At 46.4% G+C, this 17,992-nt stretch overlaps 1 protein-coding gene across 2 annotated transcripts in view; it reads right to left on the reverse strand.

Annotated features, from left to right (window-relative positions):
- Positions 1-17,992, reverse strand: part of Kbtbd12 (kelch repeat and BTB domain containing 12) — a 55,043-nt gene that overhangs the window by 34,609 nt on the left and 2,442 nt on the right. For both annotated transcript variants that reach the window (XM_047534808.1, XM_047534809.1), the window contains exons 2-4: positions 9,561-10,744; positions 5,017-5,287; positions 1,227-1,377 (exon numbers count right to left, since the gene is read on the reverse strand). In XM_047534808.1, coding sequence (XP_047390764.1) covers positions 1,227-1,377; positions 5,017-5,287; positions 9,561-10,630 — 1,492 coding nt within the window. In that variant the 5' untranslated portion in view covers positions 10,631-10,744. The remainder of the gene's footprint in view (positions 1-1,226; positions 1,378-5,016; positions 5,288-9,560; positions 10,745-17,992) is intronic.

The raw sequence follows: 17,992 nt of genomic DNA on the forward strand, positions 1-17,992 counted from the left end.
GCAGCCCCTCTGTCACGGCTGGGGTACTGTCCCCTCTGGGTCTGTGACAGGGCGTTTGGTTCTAAGAAGGAAGGCGTATTCACGAGAGGAGAAGCTTCACTGCAGGTGAGTGAGTCACTGAGGTGTCCCGAGCCACACCGCACCCGTCCTTGTCCTTAAAGAAAACGACTGTTAGTGCTGGAGTATGTGGCTGCTGTCGCACTGCACGCGGTGCCAGCGGCCAGGGGCGCTACCTCCCGGGCTCCAAAGGCATCTCGTGTCCCCTCGAATGCTTGCTTTGCTCCTGTCCCGTCCTTCCTGTCTTTTCCTCCTCGTTTCTGGAGGCCTGTCACCTTCCCCGGGCTTCTGCCAGGTGGCCTTCACTGCGGATGGGAGGAGAGAGAGCTGGGCAGTCACCACCTGACCGGTCCAGCCGCTGTCCTCAGCTGGGTCTTCCCACACACGGGCGCGGGGGAGGTGGTAGAGGACGGTGTTGGAGAGATGGAAGGCACTCCTCAGAGTGAAAGGCTTAAACCCGGGAAAGAGACACCCCCCAAAAAAACAAGGAGTGAAGAAGGGTCCTGGGAGAACGTTCTGGAACTGGGTTTACCCACTTTTGTGGAACTCGTCTCCATGGCTCCCTGCTGGGTCAGGATCTGATGATCAGACCACACGCACTCCAGAGATAAAGGCATGGCTGCGGGCACCTGCCTTCCCAGCGACTCGGGAGGCTGAGGCAGGAGGATCACGAGTTTGAGGCCAGCCTCAGCAACTCAGCGAGAGGCTGATGAAATTATCTAGACACCTCCCTTCAGAAATTTGGTGAATCGGGCCAACTAAAGAAGGCTGGCATGATCTGTGGCACGGGACCCATGGCGACTTCCTACTCTACCGGCACTAGGGCAGCTGGTGCAGAAACCCACGTTACCCTGACTGACGGTGGCCACAGGCTTATTTCCGTTTCAAAGCACGTTACCTGGTGGAGCCCGGGTACTGCTTTTGCATTCCCCTCAACCTGAAAGTGCCACCAAGGAGCTGTGCTCTCGGAGAGTCCGCAGCCTCCCTGGCTTATGTGATGGGAACGCAGCCGGGGCTGGCTGTACCCACACACGCACACGCACACACACACACACACTCAGATGCACACGCACATACGCACACGCACATACGCACTATTTCATCCTTACGGAGCCAAACGGCTGAGCGAAACGCACACGGCCACGCTGCCGGCCTCCGGCTGCTCTTACCCAGGACGTAAATCTCGCCGTTGAGCACGGCCGCGCTGAAGCGGTACTTGGCGTGGCGCATGGGCGCCCGCTCTCGCCACCGGTCCTGGCTGGGGTCGTACTGCAGCAGCGCGTTGCTCAGGCGATCGGGCTCCTCGTCCGGACGGTCCACCTGCATGGGACAGACAGCGACAGTCAGCGCCACTCACGGGTCGGTGTGGGTTCCGCGCGTTTCGGGATCCGGGCCTCGCGGTGACCGCACACTGTCAATCTCAGCCATCGGGGGCTGCGTGCGGGGTCGGATCGGAAGCCGGCAACCGCAAAGCCTTATACGTGAAGCCAAGTTCCCCTGAGTGGTATTTAAAGTCTATTTTATTAGACTTGTGGATTTGCATAGTTCTCAGAAACTATTTCCATGATTCATAAGGCACTTGTCTTTATTTTGCAATGCGTTATGGAACAAAGTTGCAAAACCATTTTAGTGTTTTAGTAATTGTTCTTACACCCTATTTACGACCTGGACATGAGTACTCTGAATTCCATATTCACGATATATGGATTCATATAAATTATTCACATTTTATAGGCTGATTTTTAATGACCAGAGACAGTACGAACTAAATAACTTTATGCCTATACCTATGTAAAAGTGGCTTCTATTTATGAACTTTAGGTGAGATCATGTTTTTTGTGTATGATGTATCTGGAACTTTCTACGACTTCAAGCTAAGGATTCATAAGTGTTTTCTTCTTTTGGATCCTGGTGTTCAACGACAAAAAATTGCCATATTTATGCAATTAATTTTAGTTAAGTACTTTAAATATTCTGCAAGTTATGATGATTATCTACGCCCAGTCCCAGGTCATAGTGCATCTGAATGTGCTGTATCAGGTGCCAGCTCAAATTAGCAAAAGACATATTCGCATGTTATCTGTGCAGAGGTGATAAATTAACAAATCCTTTACTGTTTTAATTTCCCTTTTATTTAAGTATTTAATCTCTAGTAAAAGAAAAGCAAGGGCTTCTCAGTTGTTTTTGGAGCTGACTTATGCAAAATGAACTCAGTAAGTGGTTGGTTTTTGAAAAAGTTTAACTACAAAAAACTTGTTAGGTTTCAGCTATTAGCTGAAATGAGACCTAAACTACTTCTTGATCTACAGAACACAAATAAAAACGGTGTTAAATGCAAAGTTTTTAAAACAGTCTAATATACAGCAAATGGTAAAATCAAGCTGGTTGCGGTGGGGCACGCCTTTAATCCCAGTGGCTTGGGAGGCTGAGGCAGGAGGATCAAAAGTTGGAGGCCAGCCTCAGCATCTTAGCGAGGCCCTAAGCAACTCAGGGAGACTCTGTCTCTAAATAAAAATAAAAAGGGCTGGGGATGTGGCTCAGTGGTAGAGCTTTCTTAGGTTCAATTCCTAGTACCACAAAACAAATAAATAAATCCAAGTTTATGAAATGAATGTAAAAGTTTTATCATGATGCAAATCTGAAGAAATGAGAAATAATACAGGCAGAAATAAATTTATGTTAGATGGTGGTGATGGCCAATGAGCTAAGACTGATTTTTTAATTAGAAAGACTGAATGGCCAGGCTGGGTGGGGTGGTGCACACCTGTCATCCCAGCAACTTGGGAGGCTGAGGCAGGAGGATCGCAAGATGGAGGCCAGCCTCAGCAACAGCAAGGCCCTAAGTAACTCAGTGAGACCCTGTCTCTAAATAAAATATAAAGAGGGCTGGGGAAGTGGCTCAGTGGTCGAGGGCCCTTGAGTTCAATCCCTGGTTATCTCCCACCTGTGAAAGAACATACTGAATGGCCAGGTTAGAGGGCAGCTGGAAAGATACTACTGTGAGTGCCAAAGCCCCAGGAGGACATTCGAAAGAAGCGAGAGGGCCGCTGTGGTCACACCAGTGACTTTTCAATCTTGGCTTGCCGTCTCTTCGCTGGGCTTCAATATAAACAGTACTCTGGTTCCTCCATCTGCTGACGCCCAGCAAAAACACAAAATGTTTACATCACAACAGAGTTTCTTGGAAGTGACTCTGCATCACAGAATCCGTCTTCCGGCTTCCACTTGGAGTAGGAGTTTTACACGAGTGACGAGCCCCAGGTCACACGGCCATTGTTCAGACAGGACTGGATGAGGAGCCAGCTTTTCTGCCGCGGGTTTGGATCCTCCCTCCAGATTGTGAGAACACAGCAGGACTGGCGAATGCAGTCACGTCTGTGAGTAACGCATGTTAGAGTCCATCTTCCTAAATTGCTTTAACACCTCAAAACCTTAATGGGTATTTTGTGACCTAGAAAGCATTTTGGGGGTGGGGACTGGGGATTGAACCCAGGGGTGCTTAACCCCTGAGCCACCTCCCCAGCCCTTTTTATCTTTTATTTAGAGACAGGGTCTCGCTGAGTTGCTCAGGACCTTGCTAAGTTGCTGAGGCTGGCCTCCAACTTGTGATGCTCCTGCCTCAGCCTCCCAAGCCTCTGGGATGACATGTCTGCAGCACTGCATTTTATCAAAATGTAAATGCTACCCTTTTAGTACCCAAGGACTGCAGCATTTTTCAACAGAGCTAGGCTCAGGGCAGCCATGCCAATCACAGGAAATTTCTTACAGAACTTTCCTGTTCACATATGAACACACGACCAGGGAAATTCCACATCACGTCCCACCACAAGGATGGGAGTCACACTCCATGTGTGTGTGACAGGTCAGAGTGCACGCTGCTGTCATGGACAGCTAAGGAGGACACATAAAATAAACGAATGAGGGCTGGGGACCTAGCTCGGTTGGTAGAGTGCTTGCCTTGTAAGCACAAGGCCCTGGGTTCAATCCCCAGCACCGATGACTGACTGACTGACTGAATGAATGAATGACTGAAATGAATGACTGACTGAATGACTGAATGGATGAATGCTGGAATGACTGACTGAAATGAATGACTGAATGACTGAATGAATGACTGACTGACTGACTGAATGACTGACTGAAATGACTGACTGAAATGACTGACTGACTGAATGAATGAAAGACTGACTGAATGACTGACTGGATGACTGACTGAATGACTGACTGACTAAAATGACTGACTGACTGAAATGACTGACTGAATGACTGACTGAATGATTGACTGACTGGATGACTGACTGAATGACTGACTAAAATGACTGACTGAATGAATGACTGAATGAATGACTGAAATGACTGAATGAATGACTGATTGGCTGACTGAATGAATGACTGACTGACTAACTGAAATGATTGACTGACTGAATGACTGACTGACTGGATGACTGACTGAATGACTGACTGACTGAAGTGACTGACTGAAATGACTGACTGACTGACTGAAATGACTGACTGACTGAAATGATTGAATGAATGACTGAATGAATGACTGACTGAAATGACTGACTGGCTGAATGACTGACTGACTGAATGAGTGACTGAAATGAATGAATGACGGAATGACTGACGGATGGAATGACTGAATGACTGACTGAAATGACTGACTGACTGACTGAAATGAATGACTGAATGACTGACTGACTGAAATGATTGACTGAATGACTGACTGACTGAAATGACTGACTGACTGACTGACTGATTGACTGACTGAATGACTGACTGACTGACTGACTGGCTGGCTGACTGACTGAAATGAATGAATGACGGAATGACTGACGGATGGAATGACTGAATGACTGACTGAAATGAATGACTGACTGACTGAAATGAATGAATGAAAAATAATAAATAAATAAAAATAAACAAATGAAACAAAACAAAACAAAGACGTCTCCTCACCTGAGGGGTCCAGCCTCCGATCACGTAGAGCTGATCGTTCAGGGTCACCACGGCATGACAGGCCAGCTGCAGCGGGAGGGGAGCCACCCTCTTCCAGCTGTCCCGCTCCACAGAGTACCTGTCCACACAGTTGGTGATGAGGTACTGGTTCTTGATTTTCATTTGTCCTCCCACAACATAGAGGTCGTTGTGGACGCTGCCCAGAGCGTAGAGCTCCCGGAATTCAGTTGTGCATAACTTTTCCCAACACTGGTTTCCTGTTTGGTGGTACCTGTGAAGTAACAGAAAGAGAGCCCGGGATTAGCGCTCACTTGAACGTGCCCCAGGAGACGTAGGAAGAGTATAGATGATTCAGGACTAGACTTTGCATTGCCTAATTACAGGAAAGAAAGCCAAGAATAGGAAAATCTTTGGGCAAATTAATTTATGATTTTACCATAAAAGAATAAATAAAAAGAGGGCTGGGGTTGTAGCTCAGTGGTAGAGCGCTCGCCTAGCATGTGGGAGGGTCTGGTTTCATCCTCATAAAAAGAAATAAATAAATAAAAAGAAATAAATAAGATCAAAGGTATTGTGTCCATCTTCAACTAAAAAAAAATTTTAAAAAGGGTAAATAAGAAGAAACAAAAAGTACAAATTCGCCTTATTCTGTGAACAAGAAATATCATTTTCATATTACATAAGCTGGGTGTGGTGGTGCACAACTGTAATCCCAGAGGTATGGGAGGCTGAGGCAGGAGGATTGCAAGGTGGAGGCCAGCCTCAGCAACTCAGCGAGACCCTGTCTCTAAATAAAAAATAAAAAAGGGCTGGAGATGTGGCTCAGTGATTAAGCCCCTCTGAGTTCAATCCCTAATGCCAAAAAATAAAAAACATCACATTAAAAAAAATCATGGTTTTAGGGCAGACAATCCGAGAATATCTCAACTCAAGATTTCTAACAGGCTGTGTTTGATACAAGTTATATAGAATTTCAAGGACTGTACTTCTAACAGTCTTAAAATTGGGTCAAAAGTACTGCATAAGAACTCATCTGCAGATTTGTGCTGGGCGTTTGACATCTATTTTAGTCCACTAGATATGGTAATTTCTTCCACGAATAGTTAGATCCATCTAAGAGTTTCCGGAGACAGGGATTCTCAATTCCTTCTAGAGTCCAACAAGCCCGTAAGGTGGTGGGTGGTCACTGAGGAACTGAGGATGTGAGATTGTGGTGATCCTTTGTCTTGTTCATGAGAAAGCTAAGTCTGCTTTTCCCCATGATCTGAGGATGACAAAGGCACTCTAGAGGAACCGTGGAATAAAATATGTGAGGGGCTGAGGATATTGCTGATTTGGAGGAGTGCTTGCCTGCCATGCACAAGGCCTGGGGTTCGAGTCCCCAGCACCACCAAAAAAGAAAAAAAAAAAGTTAAATTAAATGTCTGAGAAAACCTAGAAAGTATCCCCAGAATTAAAACACACTCACTCCACCTCCCAGGAAATCACAGAAACAAACAAAAAAAAACCAGTGTTCCATTTTGAAGCAAGAAGCAACAAAGGTGTAATATGGGTGTTTTGTACCGAGAACACTGGACAGTGACTCACATAAGGAGAGTTTTTCTGAGCTGTTTTAGCCTGGCTCTTCTGTTTCCCAGCGAGAACCTTCTTTTTTTGTGGTTGTCAATGGATCTTTTATTTATTTTACTTATTTATGTCTATGTGGTGCTGAGGGTGGAACCCTGGGCCTCTCACACGCTAGGCAAGTGCCCCGCCGCCGGGCCACAACTCCAGCCCCCAGAGAGAACCTTCTGCTCCGGGCTTGACGGGCAGGTTGGAAGGGTGTCCCTTTCCTGCGGGGTGAGTCTGGCTGTGACGACCGAGTGCAGAAGTGGATCAGACCTCGCGATGGCCGTCTTCTGTGTTAGTCTGGGCAGGAGACCAAAGTCGCGAACATTGCGAGGTGCAAGCCTCACTTTTAAGTGAGAAAGGAGGAGCGGGGCTACCTCAGCGAAGCCAACCGAGTTGATATGGAAAAATGGGTCGTGGTTTTCCGAGACACGGGCTGGGAATGGAATGGACTCCCTGAAGATTGGGAGGCGCGTGTTTGCTGAGTGACTTGCTGATCAGATTTTTTGTCTCCCACATTGAGAACTGAAAATCGGAAGGAAAAAAAAAAAGCCCAGGTGTAAGTCTAAAACTCAGCACCGAGCAGGCATAACGGGGACGGAAACGTTCCTGCGTTGGCAGGTTGGTGTTTAAAGGCAGAGCGTCCACCCTGAGCTGTGCGCATGCCAAAGGGAGGCAGGGAGACGCAGGGAGAGGCTTCTGGTAAGGGGGCCCGGCACGCTCTGCGTGTTTTCTCCTCGGCCAAGAGGAAACACACCTGCACAGGAATCTGTAGCTGACACTTCTACCCTCATTCTGACCAAGGCGGAGGAGCTGGCTGGTGACGGGAACCGGGCTGGGTTCAAGACAGGTAAGGAAGGTGACAACGTGGTACGCACTTTACAGACGCAAGCCATCAAAAAGGGAAGTGGGCTTTCAAAAAAGGTCAGAGGGAAGATGTCAAGTTCAAAACTGAAAGTCACCTTGACACGGCTGGAGGCTGACTGAAAATAAGTCCTGATGGGAGAATTGGGGACTGTCTTGATGAGGAAGGAAAAGGACTATTTCAAGAACTCGAGGTACCTGGTCAAGAGGCCCTAAGATGGGCAACCTACCAAGACCAAGTACAAAACAAGGACGTGGATCTGTAAGAGCCACGCCAGGATCCCAGTGGCTGGGGAGGCTGAGGCAGGAGGATCGCAAGTTGGAGGCCAGCCTCAGCCACTTAGTGAGGCCCTGAGCAACTCAGCGAGACCCTGTCTCTAAATAAAATAGAAAAAGGGTTGGGGAGGGGGCTCAGGGGTTAAGCACCCCTGGGTTCAATCCCTGAGACCAAAAAAAAGCAAAAAACAAAACAAAACAAAACCCAAACATGCCAGGAAAGCTGGGGGTCTCATTTTCTGGCTCTACAGCCCACAGCTGCCGATTCCAAGGGAGGCTACTTCTGCAGCTCAGTGACATGCTCAGCCGCCACGGGACAGGCCCAAGCCACTCATCCAGGGATCTGCAATCCCTCCCCCTCCACGAGGCCTCTTAATTCTTTGTCTCACATTCTTTGTCCTGAAGGACTTTCTGCGAAGTCTGAGGACATTCTGTTAGAGGGATTGTGATTGTGGAGGGGCTGCACCTGAAGGGAAGCTTTATCATCAGGGATTTGTTCTATATCTATTTGATATTTGCCAAGTTTCTTATCAAGTTCTTTTGGAGTTGGAGATGGACAGCGTGCCTTTATTTTATTTATTTTTCTGTGGCTCTGAGGATGGAACCCAGTGCCTCCCACGTGCGAGGCAAGCGCTTTACCACTGAGCCCCAGCGCAGCCCCTATATTCACCAAGTTTGATTCGTGCACTAAATATTCGCTGACTACCTGGTGAGTAAATAATAAATGAACACGCATGATCTCATGAATAAGCCCCAGATGATTTGGTGCTTCTTAGCATCAGTCTTTTTCTCTTTTTCCTCTAAGTATAATTCTAGGATCAAAGCTTTTTTTTTTTGGTACCAGAGATTGAACCCAGGGGCCCTCGACCACTGAGCCACCTCCCCAGCCCTATTTTGTATTTTATTTAGAGACAGGGTCTCACTGAGTTGCTGAGGGCCTCGCTTTGCTGAGGCTGCCTTTGAACTTGCGATCCTCCTGCCTCAGCCTCCCAAGCTGCTGGGATGACAGGTGAGTGGCACCGCGCCCAGCTCAAAGCATTCTTAATGCCACAGGCTTTCGTCAGTATTAGAGATTTAGAAAAGATCCACAAATTGAGGACACAGAGTGAAAACTTTCAGGTTAAGAAAAAAAATTACTTACTACTCTGAATTATTAAAAAAAAAAAAAGAGGTCATAGGAGTCTGTTATAAATTTTTCTTATTGTTTAAAATTCTATCAGTCTATAAAAATATATTATAACCTACCATATGAATAAATAAGGGAAGCTCAGTGAAAATACAATGGAATCATAACGTAAATACACTTGACTTATGCAAATTCAATTATGTTTTTCACAATGAAAGCAAGAGAAAATAGATCTAAAATGTGGATGACTTATGAATGTTATACATGTGCTACATTTATACTTATGTATACATAAAACTATGTTCTGCATACTATTCTCTTTTGGGCAGGGGAAGTAACTGGGGATTGAACCCAGGGCTGCTTAACCACTGAGCCACATCCCCAGCCCTTTTTATATTTTATTTAGACACAGGGTCTGGCTGAGTTGCTTAGGACTTGACTAAGTGGCTGAGGCTGGCCTCCAACTTGCAATCCTCTTGCCACAGCCTCCTAAGCTGCTGGGATGACAGGCGCATGCCACCACGGCCCTGCATACTATTCTTTATGGGAGACTTACAGGGTCACTCGACAGGCTACAGGTGACTTAAGATGTGACCACCCTCTGCAGTACTTCCTGCTACTCTTGCTAAGCTGGAAGCAGAATAAGGACACTGTGTTGCTAGATACGAACCTATAGATTTCAACATTCTTGTTCTTTTGCCTAGACAACCTGGAAGCAGTGGCTTCTCCGGCCACGATCACGGTGTTATTTTCCGTGACGACCCCCGTGCACACAGTTCCCAGGCCCTCCCCGTATTTGGGAGACGAGATGAAATAGGTCTTCCGAGCCACGGGGTCGTAGCAGAAGCTGGCATCCCCGTAGTTCCTGTGTCTTGATCTGATTCCGGAGGGATCGTTGCCGATGCAGAGCAGAAGGTTGGTGACCGCCATGCCGTAGCGGAGATTGGGGGAGGGCTGCTGGGGTGTCCTGATGGCCTCGAATGCCCTCTGGATGCGGTCGATGCACCCCGCGTCGCACAGAAGCGCGGTGTTCCTCTTGAGCGCCTGTCTCAGAAAGGCAGGGCTGATCAGTTCCAGGCGGACTTGCCCCAGCAGCTGGGCCAGGTGCCCGGAGCGCGCCGGGCGGTCCCGGTTGACCCACCTGAGGACCAGGTCCAGGATGCTCTCCTCCCGGGACACGTTCAGGTCGTCCGACTGAATGAGCGTCAGGAACTGGTGCGGATCCAGGTCCAGGACCTCCTCGTGCAAGCTCACCTCGGCGAAGTGGCGGTGCAGGTACCGCCGGGACTGCTCGCAGAGGTCTTCGGCTCCCATCTGCTTGGCGAAAAGGTAGACGCCCAGGCAGTTGGAGGCGTCCATGTGGCGCATCATGTACCTCTGGCACACGCCGAAGACGTCGTCCATCTGCAGGAAGTAGGCGGCCGTGGCCACCGCCTGCACGTTGGCGGCGCTCAGCTCCAGCGCCGCGTGGTACATGTAGGTCAGGATGACCGCCACGCTGTCCGCCGCCACGTCGTGGAGGACCACCTCCCTCTGCGAGCACTCGGCCAGCCCGCAGGTGAACATGGCCTTGAAGTAGGGACTGAAGGCGGCCAGGACCAGCCGGTGGCAGGGGAACTTCTCATCCTCCGCTACGAGGACCACGTCGATCATTTCTGCCGCTGCCTTCATGTCCCGGATTTTGTTCAGCAAGTTCAAGCTGTGTTGCTGTTTTTCTCTGCCCTCGCTCCTGTACTCCATGGCCCGCTCGCCAACGTTTGGAAGTCTTCTTTGGGTTTAGCTCGATGCTCGAGGGACTATTTTGCATTTCCGATTGCTCACATGGGAAGGGAGATGCTACACCACGAGGCGCTCCTGAGGGCGAGAAAAGAAGACGTTTTTTGTCTTAAAAAGTTCTCTGTGGTTGTCAAAAAGGAATATTACTCGGTCATAAAAAAGAATGAGATGATGGCATTTGCCAATCAGTGGATGGAGCTGGAGAATATCATGCTAAGTGAAATAAGCCAATCCCCAAACACCAAAGGACAAATGTACTCTTTGATATGTGGATGCTGACTCACAATAAAGTGTAGGGTGCCAAGCTGGCTCAGGCACAGTAAGAGCTGATGAAGTCATAACCCAGACCCCAGGAGTTGGGTAAAAGCAGGCTTGTGGTGAGCAACCTGCAAACTTGTTTATTGCAGGAGAAACCATACATTTTATAGACTTTTAACCCAATCACAATGTGCCACGGGGGATCAGACCACCAGGCCCCTATACAGGTTCCCTTGGTAACACTAGGTAAATTTGGGGACAGTTGTTTACTTTCCTAAGTGACTGGAATGGAATGCTCCTCTCCGTAGGTATTCCTGACAGGCATGAGTGTGTGAAGGTTTTCCTTACACACTTGAGACATTCGCAGCTGCTAGCCAAGACTTAGGATTTCTCCCAACAATAAAGGGGGTAGGGAATAGAAGTTCTTTGGATGAGACAAGGGAGTGAGAGGAAGGGAGGGGGATGGGAACGGGAAAGACGGTGGAAGGAAGGGGACAGAACTTTCCTATGTCCATATAGGAACACTGGATCAGGGAGATTCCACATCATGTCCAACCACAAGAATGGGATCCGAATTAGAATAAGTTATGCTCCATGTATGTTTAATATGTTAAATTACACTCTACTGGCTGGGTGGGGTAGTGCATGCCTTCATTCCAGTGACACAGGAGGCTGAGGCAGGAGGATCATAAGTTGGAGGCCAGCCTCAGTGGTTAAGCACCCCTGGGTTCAATCCCTGGTACCAAAAAACAAAACAAAACCAAAAAATCATTCTCTGTCCTGTATATCTAAAAAGAACAAATTAAAAAGATATTATCTAGAAAGATTTCTAGGGCTGGGAATATAGCTCGGTTGGTAGAGTGCTTGCCTTGAAAGCCCAAGGCCCTGGGTTCAATCCCCAGCATCACGAGAGAAAAAAATATATGCATCAAAGGTTTTCTATAGCTGAAATATGCGGCATTCGTGCTAACAAGTATTTGTAAATAAATACCCATTCCAAACGGAGCAGTTGAAGAGAACTACTTTTGTATCTGAAAATATCTTCAATGTGTGAATAGCAAATTATTAACTGCTGCTACCACATTATTTTCCTCTTTGGCAGTGGAGATTTTTCTGGAACTGGAACTTCTCCCCCCTCCATAGGAATGAGGAGAGAGGGGATATAAGGAACCAACTTGCAGTTCCATCTTTAGCTACCAAGTCCAGCTGACCTGCCGGCGGGTGCAGGGCCTGTGGGCACTCCCTGCAAAGATGCACCCGAAGGAAAATGGGGGACCCAGGAGATCCTGGCCGGGCCGAGGGATGCACCCTGGAGACAGGGCTCAGGGGAAAAGAAGAAGTCCAGTAAAATCTGCTCCAACTTTGATCAGGGATAGATAATTCCACACAGTGGGCAATATGGAGATGGACGCTACTGGGTTTTAAAAAGCTCGAGCAAATGCCTGCTGATCTGCAAATTCGTGCTGTTTGAAACTCCTACCCGCAACGCCGCAATCTAGAGCCGGCAGAGAGCAGAGCTCCGATCCTCCACCTTCCCTCCGAGCCCCGCTCTTCTCTGCTGTTTCACGGGTGGCCAATCGGAAGCCCTTCTCACCCTAAAAAGCACCAGTCTAATTAAGTCTCTCTGAATCGGTGGGGTCCTCGTTACTTTCTCTGGGACAGGGGCAGGGGAGGCTGCCAGGAAGTTCATGAGCTGCTTAAAGGACAGTCCCAGCGTTAGGGACGTCACAGGGTCCAGGAGGAATCTCCGGTCCCGGCCCCCTTTTCTGGTTCTGTAAGGTGGCTATAACAGCTGCCAGCAGCAGGAATCTGTGTGGGATGGGAGAAGTCAGTCGTGGGATTTCAGAAAGGAGAGGTGATCGCTTCAATAACACAAGCGCAAAATGTGTTCATCAGACCTCAGACACGTACCTTCCGATGTTTTTTTTTGGTACCAGGGATGGAACCCAGGGGTGCTTCACCCCTAAGCCACATCCCCAGCCCTTTTTATATTTTATTTAGAGACAGGGTCTTGCTGAGTTGCTCAGGGCCTTGATAAGTACCTGAGGCTGGCCTCCACCTTGTGATCCTCCTGCCTCAGCCTCCTGAGCCCCTGGGATGACAGGCGTGTGCCACCACGCCTGGCTACAGGTCATATTTTACAAACACCTTTAGAGGGGGCAATGCTGGGTTTTCCTCAGTACCTAACCTGCTTTCCAACTGCTGGGGCGCTGTGATAGGTCTCAATCCCACGCCCCTGACTACGGTGCCTGCTGCCTCTGCTGTGATACCAGAGAACGGCCTCGTGAGGGGGAAGCTCGGGTCTCTGGTTCGATGATTGGGGGTGTCCCTGTTGTACAGCTGGGAGGTCAGGAACTGCTACAGCCACGTCCCTGTAAGCCAGCAAAGCAAACGCAGGGAAGGAAGCAAAGCCTGTGGAGTGACAGAGGCTCTATTTGCAAATAGGAGCTCTATTTTCAGTTTGGAGAGGTAGTTTAAGCTGGTTTGAACTGGGATTGCTGTTATTTGCAATCTAGAGTCCTTACTAGCAGGGTGTGGTGGCACACACCTGTAATCCCGGTGGCTTGGGAGGCTTGAGGCACGAGGATCTCGACTTTAGAGGCCAGCCTCAACAAAGGCGAAGTGCTAAGCAACTCAGTGAGACCCTGTCTCTAAATAAAATATAAAAGGGCTGGGGATGTGGCTCAGGGGTTGACTGCCTGAGTTCAATCCCCATTATGCCTCCCCCAAAAAAGAGTCCTTAACTGGTATAAGTGGTATATGCAGAAATATCGAGGACAGGTTGCCTAAGGGAATTGTAATCACATACACTATCACTGCTGTGATGGTCGTAAATTTTCTATGATGCTGTCAATCCAAAGAACCACAGAAACCTCTTATCTTTGTTTCTCTGTGATAAAAAGCAGGGGTCGCTGAAGTCACTCTTCTGGTGTGCCTTTCCTTGGGAAAAGGCTACGGCACTTAGACCCAATTTCATCTGTACACTTTCCCACTTCCTCTAGTGCAAAGGTCGGGAAACGGGGGCCAGACAGTAAATATATCTGTCTCTGCTGGCCATATGCTCTCCGTCACCGCTATCTCACTTAGATTTAATAGCACGCGACAGCCAGAGACAGAGTGTAAACGAAGGGACTTGGCTGTGCTCCAATCAGATGTTTTGAGGGTATCGAAACCCGAATTCCGGGGCTGGAGCTCAGCGGTGGGGTGCTTGCCTCGCATGTGTGAGGGCCTGGGTTCCAGCCTCAGCACCATGGAAAAAATAAAAATAAAAAATAATAAAAGTGCTGTGTTCATCTACAACTAAAAAAAAAAATCTAAGAAAAACCACCTGAAATTCATGCATCTTTAGGTTATATTTTCACGTGTCATGGAGTATTACTCTTTTGACTTTTAAAAGTCATTTATAATTAGGACATCTTTTTTTTTTTTTAAGGCCCATGGGCTACATAGAGCCCAGGGCCAGGCTGCCGACTCCTGCTCGAGTGTTATAAATAAATCCATTCTCTAGATGGTGAGTAAGCTGCCTGGATGACTAATCTCCATTGCTCCTCTTAAATCCAGCTGAAGAGTTTTAAGAGGGGGTGGTGATGTTTGAAAAAGATCATCTGGTTGTCCCCAGATTCCCACATATAAGTCAATTTTCTTGAGGAAATACTGCACTTGGATGTAGCATATTTGTTTCAAGTACTGGCTCTGACAGCAACAGCAACAAAGCCGAAATAAGTGTTTCAAACACTCTGCAAAGAATTTCTATGAAGGACTTTGAAAACGGGCATCTATTTGTTAAGTATCCTTATCTCCCAAATGCCCCCCTCTCCTTTTTTAAAAACCAGGGATTGAACCCAGGGGTGCTTAACCCCTGAGCCACCTCCCCAGCCCTTTTTATATTTTATTTAGAGACAGGGTCTCGCCGAGTTGCTCAGGGCCTTGCTAAGTGGCTGAGGCTGGCCTTCAAATTGCGATCCTCCTGCCTCAGCCTCCAGAGCCGCTGGGATTGTAGGCATACACCACCACACCTGACCCAATTGCCTTTTATATGACTCCTAAAAACTACTCTAATTGCTATAGATTTATAGATTTAATGAATTTATGAATAGAAGTCCTGAGAAATGTCTGGAAAGTTAAATTAAATACCATTAAAACTTCAAAGACATCTCAGCATGGTTTTATAAGTGTGTATATATATGTACATGGAAAATATTGGCATGGGAGATGAAGACTTTGAAATGAAAAAGTCCTGGGTTTGAATTCCAAATTAGCTGCTTATTTGCTGTAATTAAAAAAAAAATTATTTTTTTTTAAACTTTCCAAACCTTTTTCCTTCATATGTACAATGGGGTAGATTAGTCTTGGCATCCAAGCACCCAAAAAAGGGACACTCCTGTCCATTATAATGATGTTGCACAGTGTGGCTTAAAGGTCAGGAACACAGACTTTGGCTGAGGCTGCTGAGGTCTGGATTTGAGTCCTTGCTCACGCCAGTAATAGCATGATGTTTCTTCTACTTTTCTCACCTGGGATTTCTTTTGAGGATTATATAAAAATCGTTTGGAGCACTAAATACGGATATGCATGTACAATGTGTAATTTGCTTGGTGAAATTTACTGGGTGAAAGTGATGCTGGATATACCTGTACAAACACTTTCCCAGGAACAAAAATATTTGGGTGCATATACGAATGGCTGTGGATAAAGCCCCAGCTCACAAATGGAGAGCTGACAGCGACTTTTTCTCATAATGAGAGCAGACAGTGCATTCTCCTTTATCAGCAAAACAAAATTGTATAAATGTTCTCAGTGGTATCAATGGGAAGTTATTCTCTGTTCCAATTTATACAAGACCGAGCTGGTGCATTCACAATAATAGTACCCATAATAATGGAGAAAAACGAGTAGCAAAGATAAATATAAATCACAGAATAAAGCGTGATTACTTTGCAAATCCAAAATGCAGTTATACCCATGTCCATTATATTTCATTCTGAGAAAGGGACCGCTGTAAATTTTAATGTGGGGTACAAATGTCAATTTCCTTAAACCACCTATGTTTTGCTTTTTATCGGGTTTGATTTTCTCGTCTTTACGTTATCTTTACAGTGGCTCCTTTCTCTGAACAATGGTTGACACATGGCCAAGCCCTCTTTTCGATGAAAATTCTCCATGTTTTGCTGAAGATAAACTAGTTTAAATTCATAGCAGCATTGTCTGAAGTTGCAAAAATGTGGGAATAACCTAAATACCCATTAGCAGAACAGGCACAGTATATCCATCAAAAGAATACTGCACAATAGAAAAAAATGGACTCCATCAACCTGTATCAACACAGATGGATCTCATAAACACGAAGTGTGTCGAAGACGGCAGAAGACATTTTGTGTCCATTAACAAATCTGAGAGGAGCAAAACAGTATGACATAGTCTCACGGTAAATTTTGACAAATGATAAACCATTGGCGAATCTGGTAAAGGGTATGGGGAGCTTTTTGTATTATTTTTAAAACTTTTCTGTAAGTTTGAATTATATCAAAATTAAAAGTCAAAAGTTGTATATGTGTATTCTTTAAGAATTCATACAGCTATAGTGGAATGTCGATGAAGGGTGATTATTATTCCCCCACCTCCTGTTTGGTACCAGGGATTGAACCCAGGGGCGCTTACCCACTGAGCCACATCCCCAGCCCTTTTTATATTTTATTTAGAGACAGGGTCTCAGGTTGCTTATGGCCTTGCTAAGTGGCGGAGGCTGGCCTCCAACTTGTGATCCTCCTGCCTCAGCCTCCTGATCTCCTGGGACTACAGGCGTGTGCCACTGCGCTTTGGCTCAATGAAGGGTAATTATAAACACCAAATTCAGGAGAGTGGTTGTCTTCAGAAGGAACTCAAAGAGGGGACACCACCAGAGAGAATGAAAAGCAGTTTGAACTACATAAATGCTTAATTTCTCCAGTTTATATGAAGGGTACCCAATACGTACTTTATTATTCCTTATGTCCTTTGGCACATCTTAAATATTGTATAAAGTTTAAAATTAAAAACTACATTAGTCTAAGTCATTTATAGCTTTGAAAAACACATTTATAAACCCAATCAGCATTATCTGATACAGATGTCATATGTAGAGGGAGATAGTAGGTGGATACACAATGAATTTTCTTTTTAATGTTATGTGCCCCAACTTATGAGTGACGGAAGAATACAAAATATTAAACCTCCTCTCTAGTCTGAATGAAGACTGCTTTGAAATTGTGGCTGTATAGCCCTCTCTCTTCCTCAAGTTCCTACTTAAGGAAAAAATGAACCCATACTTGCCTGTGTGACAGGAAAAGAAGTTATTTGATTCCTGAATTAGCATGTATTTTTTTTTGTCAGAAATATTCAATATAGGGGCTGGGTTGTGACTCAGTGGTAGAGAGCCTGCCTAGCATGTGTGAGGCCCTGGGTTCTACCCTCAGCACCATGTAAAAAAAAAAAAGAAAAAAGAAAAAAGAAATATTCAATATAGTGAGTAGGTTATCATAAAGATTTAATCAACATCAAAACCTTTAGTTTTTTTTTGTGGGTGGGTACCAGGGATTGAACTCAGGGGCACTCAACCACTGAGCCCCGTCCCCAGCCCTACTTTGTATTTTCTTTAGAGACAGGGTCTCCCTTTTGCTGAGGCTGGCTTTGAACTCATGATCCTCCTGCCTCAGCCTCCCAAGTTGCGGGGTTTACAGGTGTGTACCACCCTCCCCTGCTGAAGTCCCGAGTTTCATCAATGAAAAACAAAACAAAATGCAATGTACAAAACCGATGAGCAGAGAAATGACTTAGGGCTCCTAAATGCCTCAGATTAATATTTCTTTTGATGGATTCTGCTTAGCAAACCAACAGTCATCAACATCACAGTATCAGACAAGGATGTCCCAATTCCAATGTTTCAAGCAAAACCAACAAAAAGACAAAAAACCCTGTTGGAAAGAAAACCCTCAATTCCCTTTTTTAAGTTGGTAACTATTGTGTATAAAATTATTACCATGCATTTAAAAAAATTTACCGTGAGTCTATTTCCACCACCACTCATTCTGG

Source organism: Sciurus carolinensis, chromosome 19 (genome assembly GCF_902686445.1).
Source record: "Sciurus carolinensis chromosome 19, mSciCar1.2, whole genome shotgun sequence".
Classification (NCBI taxonomy): Eukaryota; Metazoa; Chordata; class Mammalia; order Rodentia; family Sciuridae; genus Sciurus; species Sciurus carolinensis.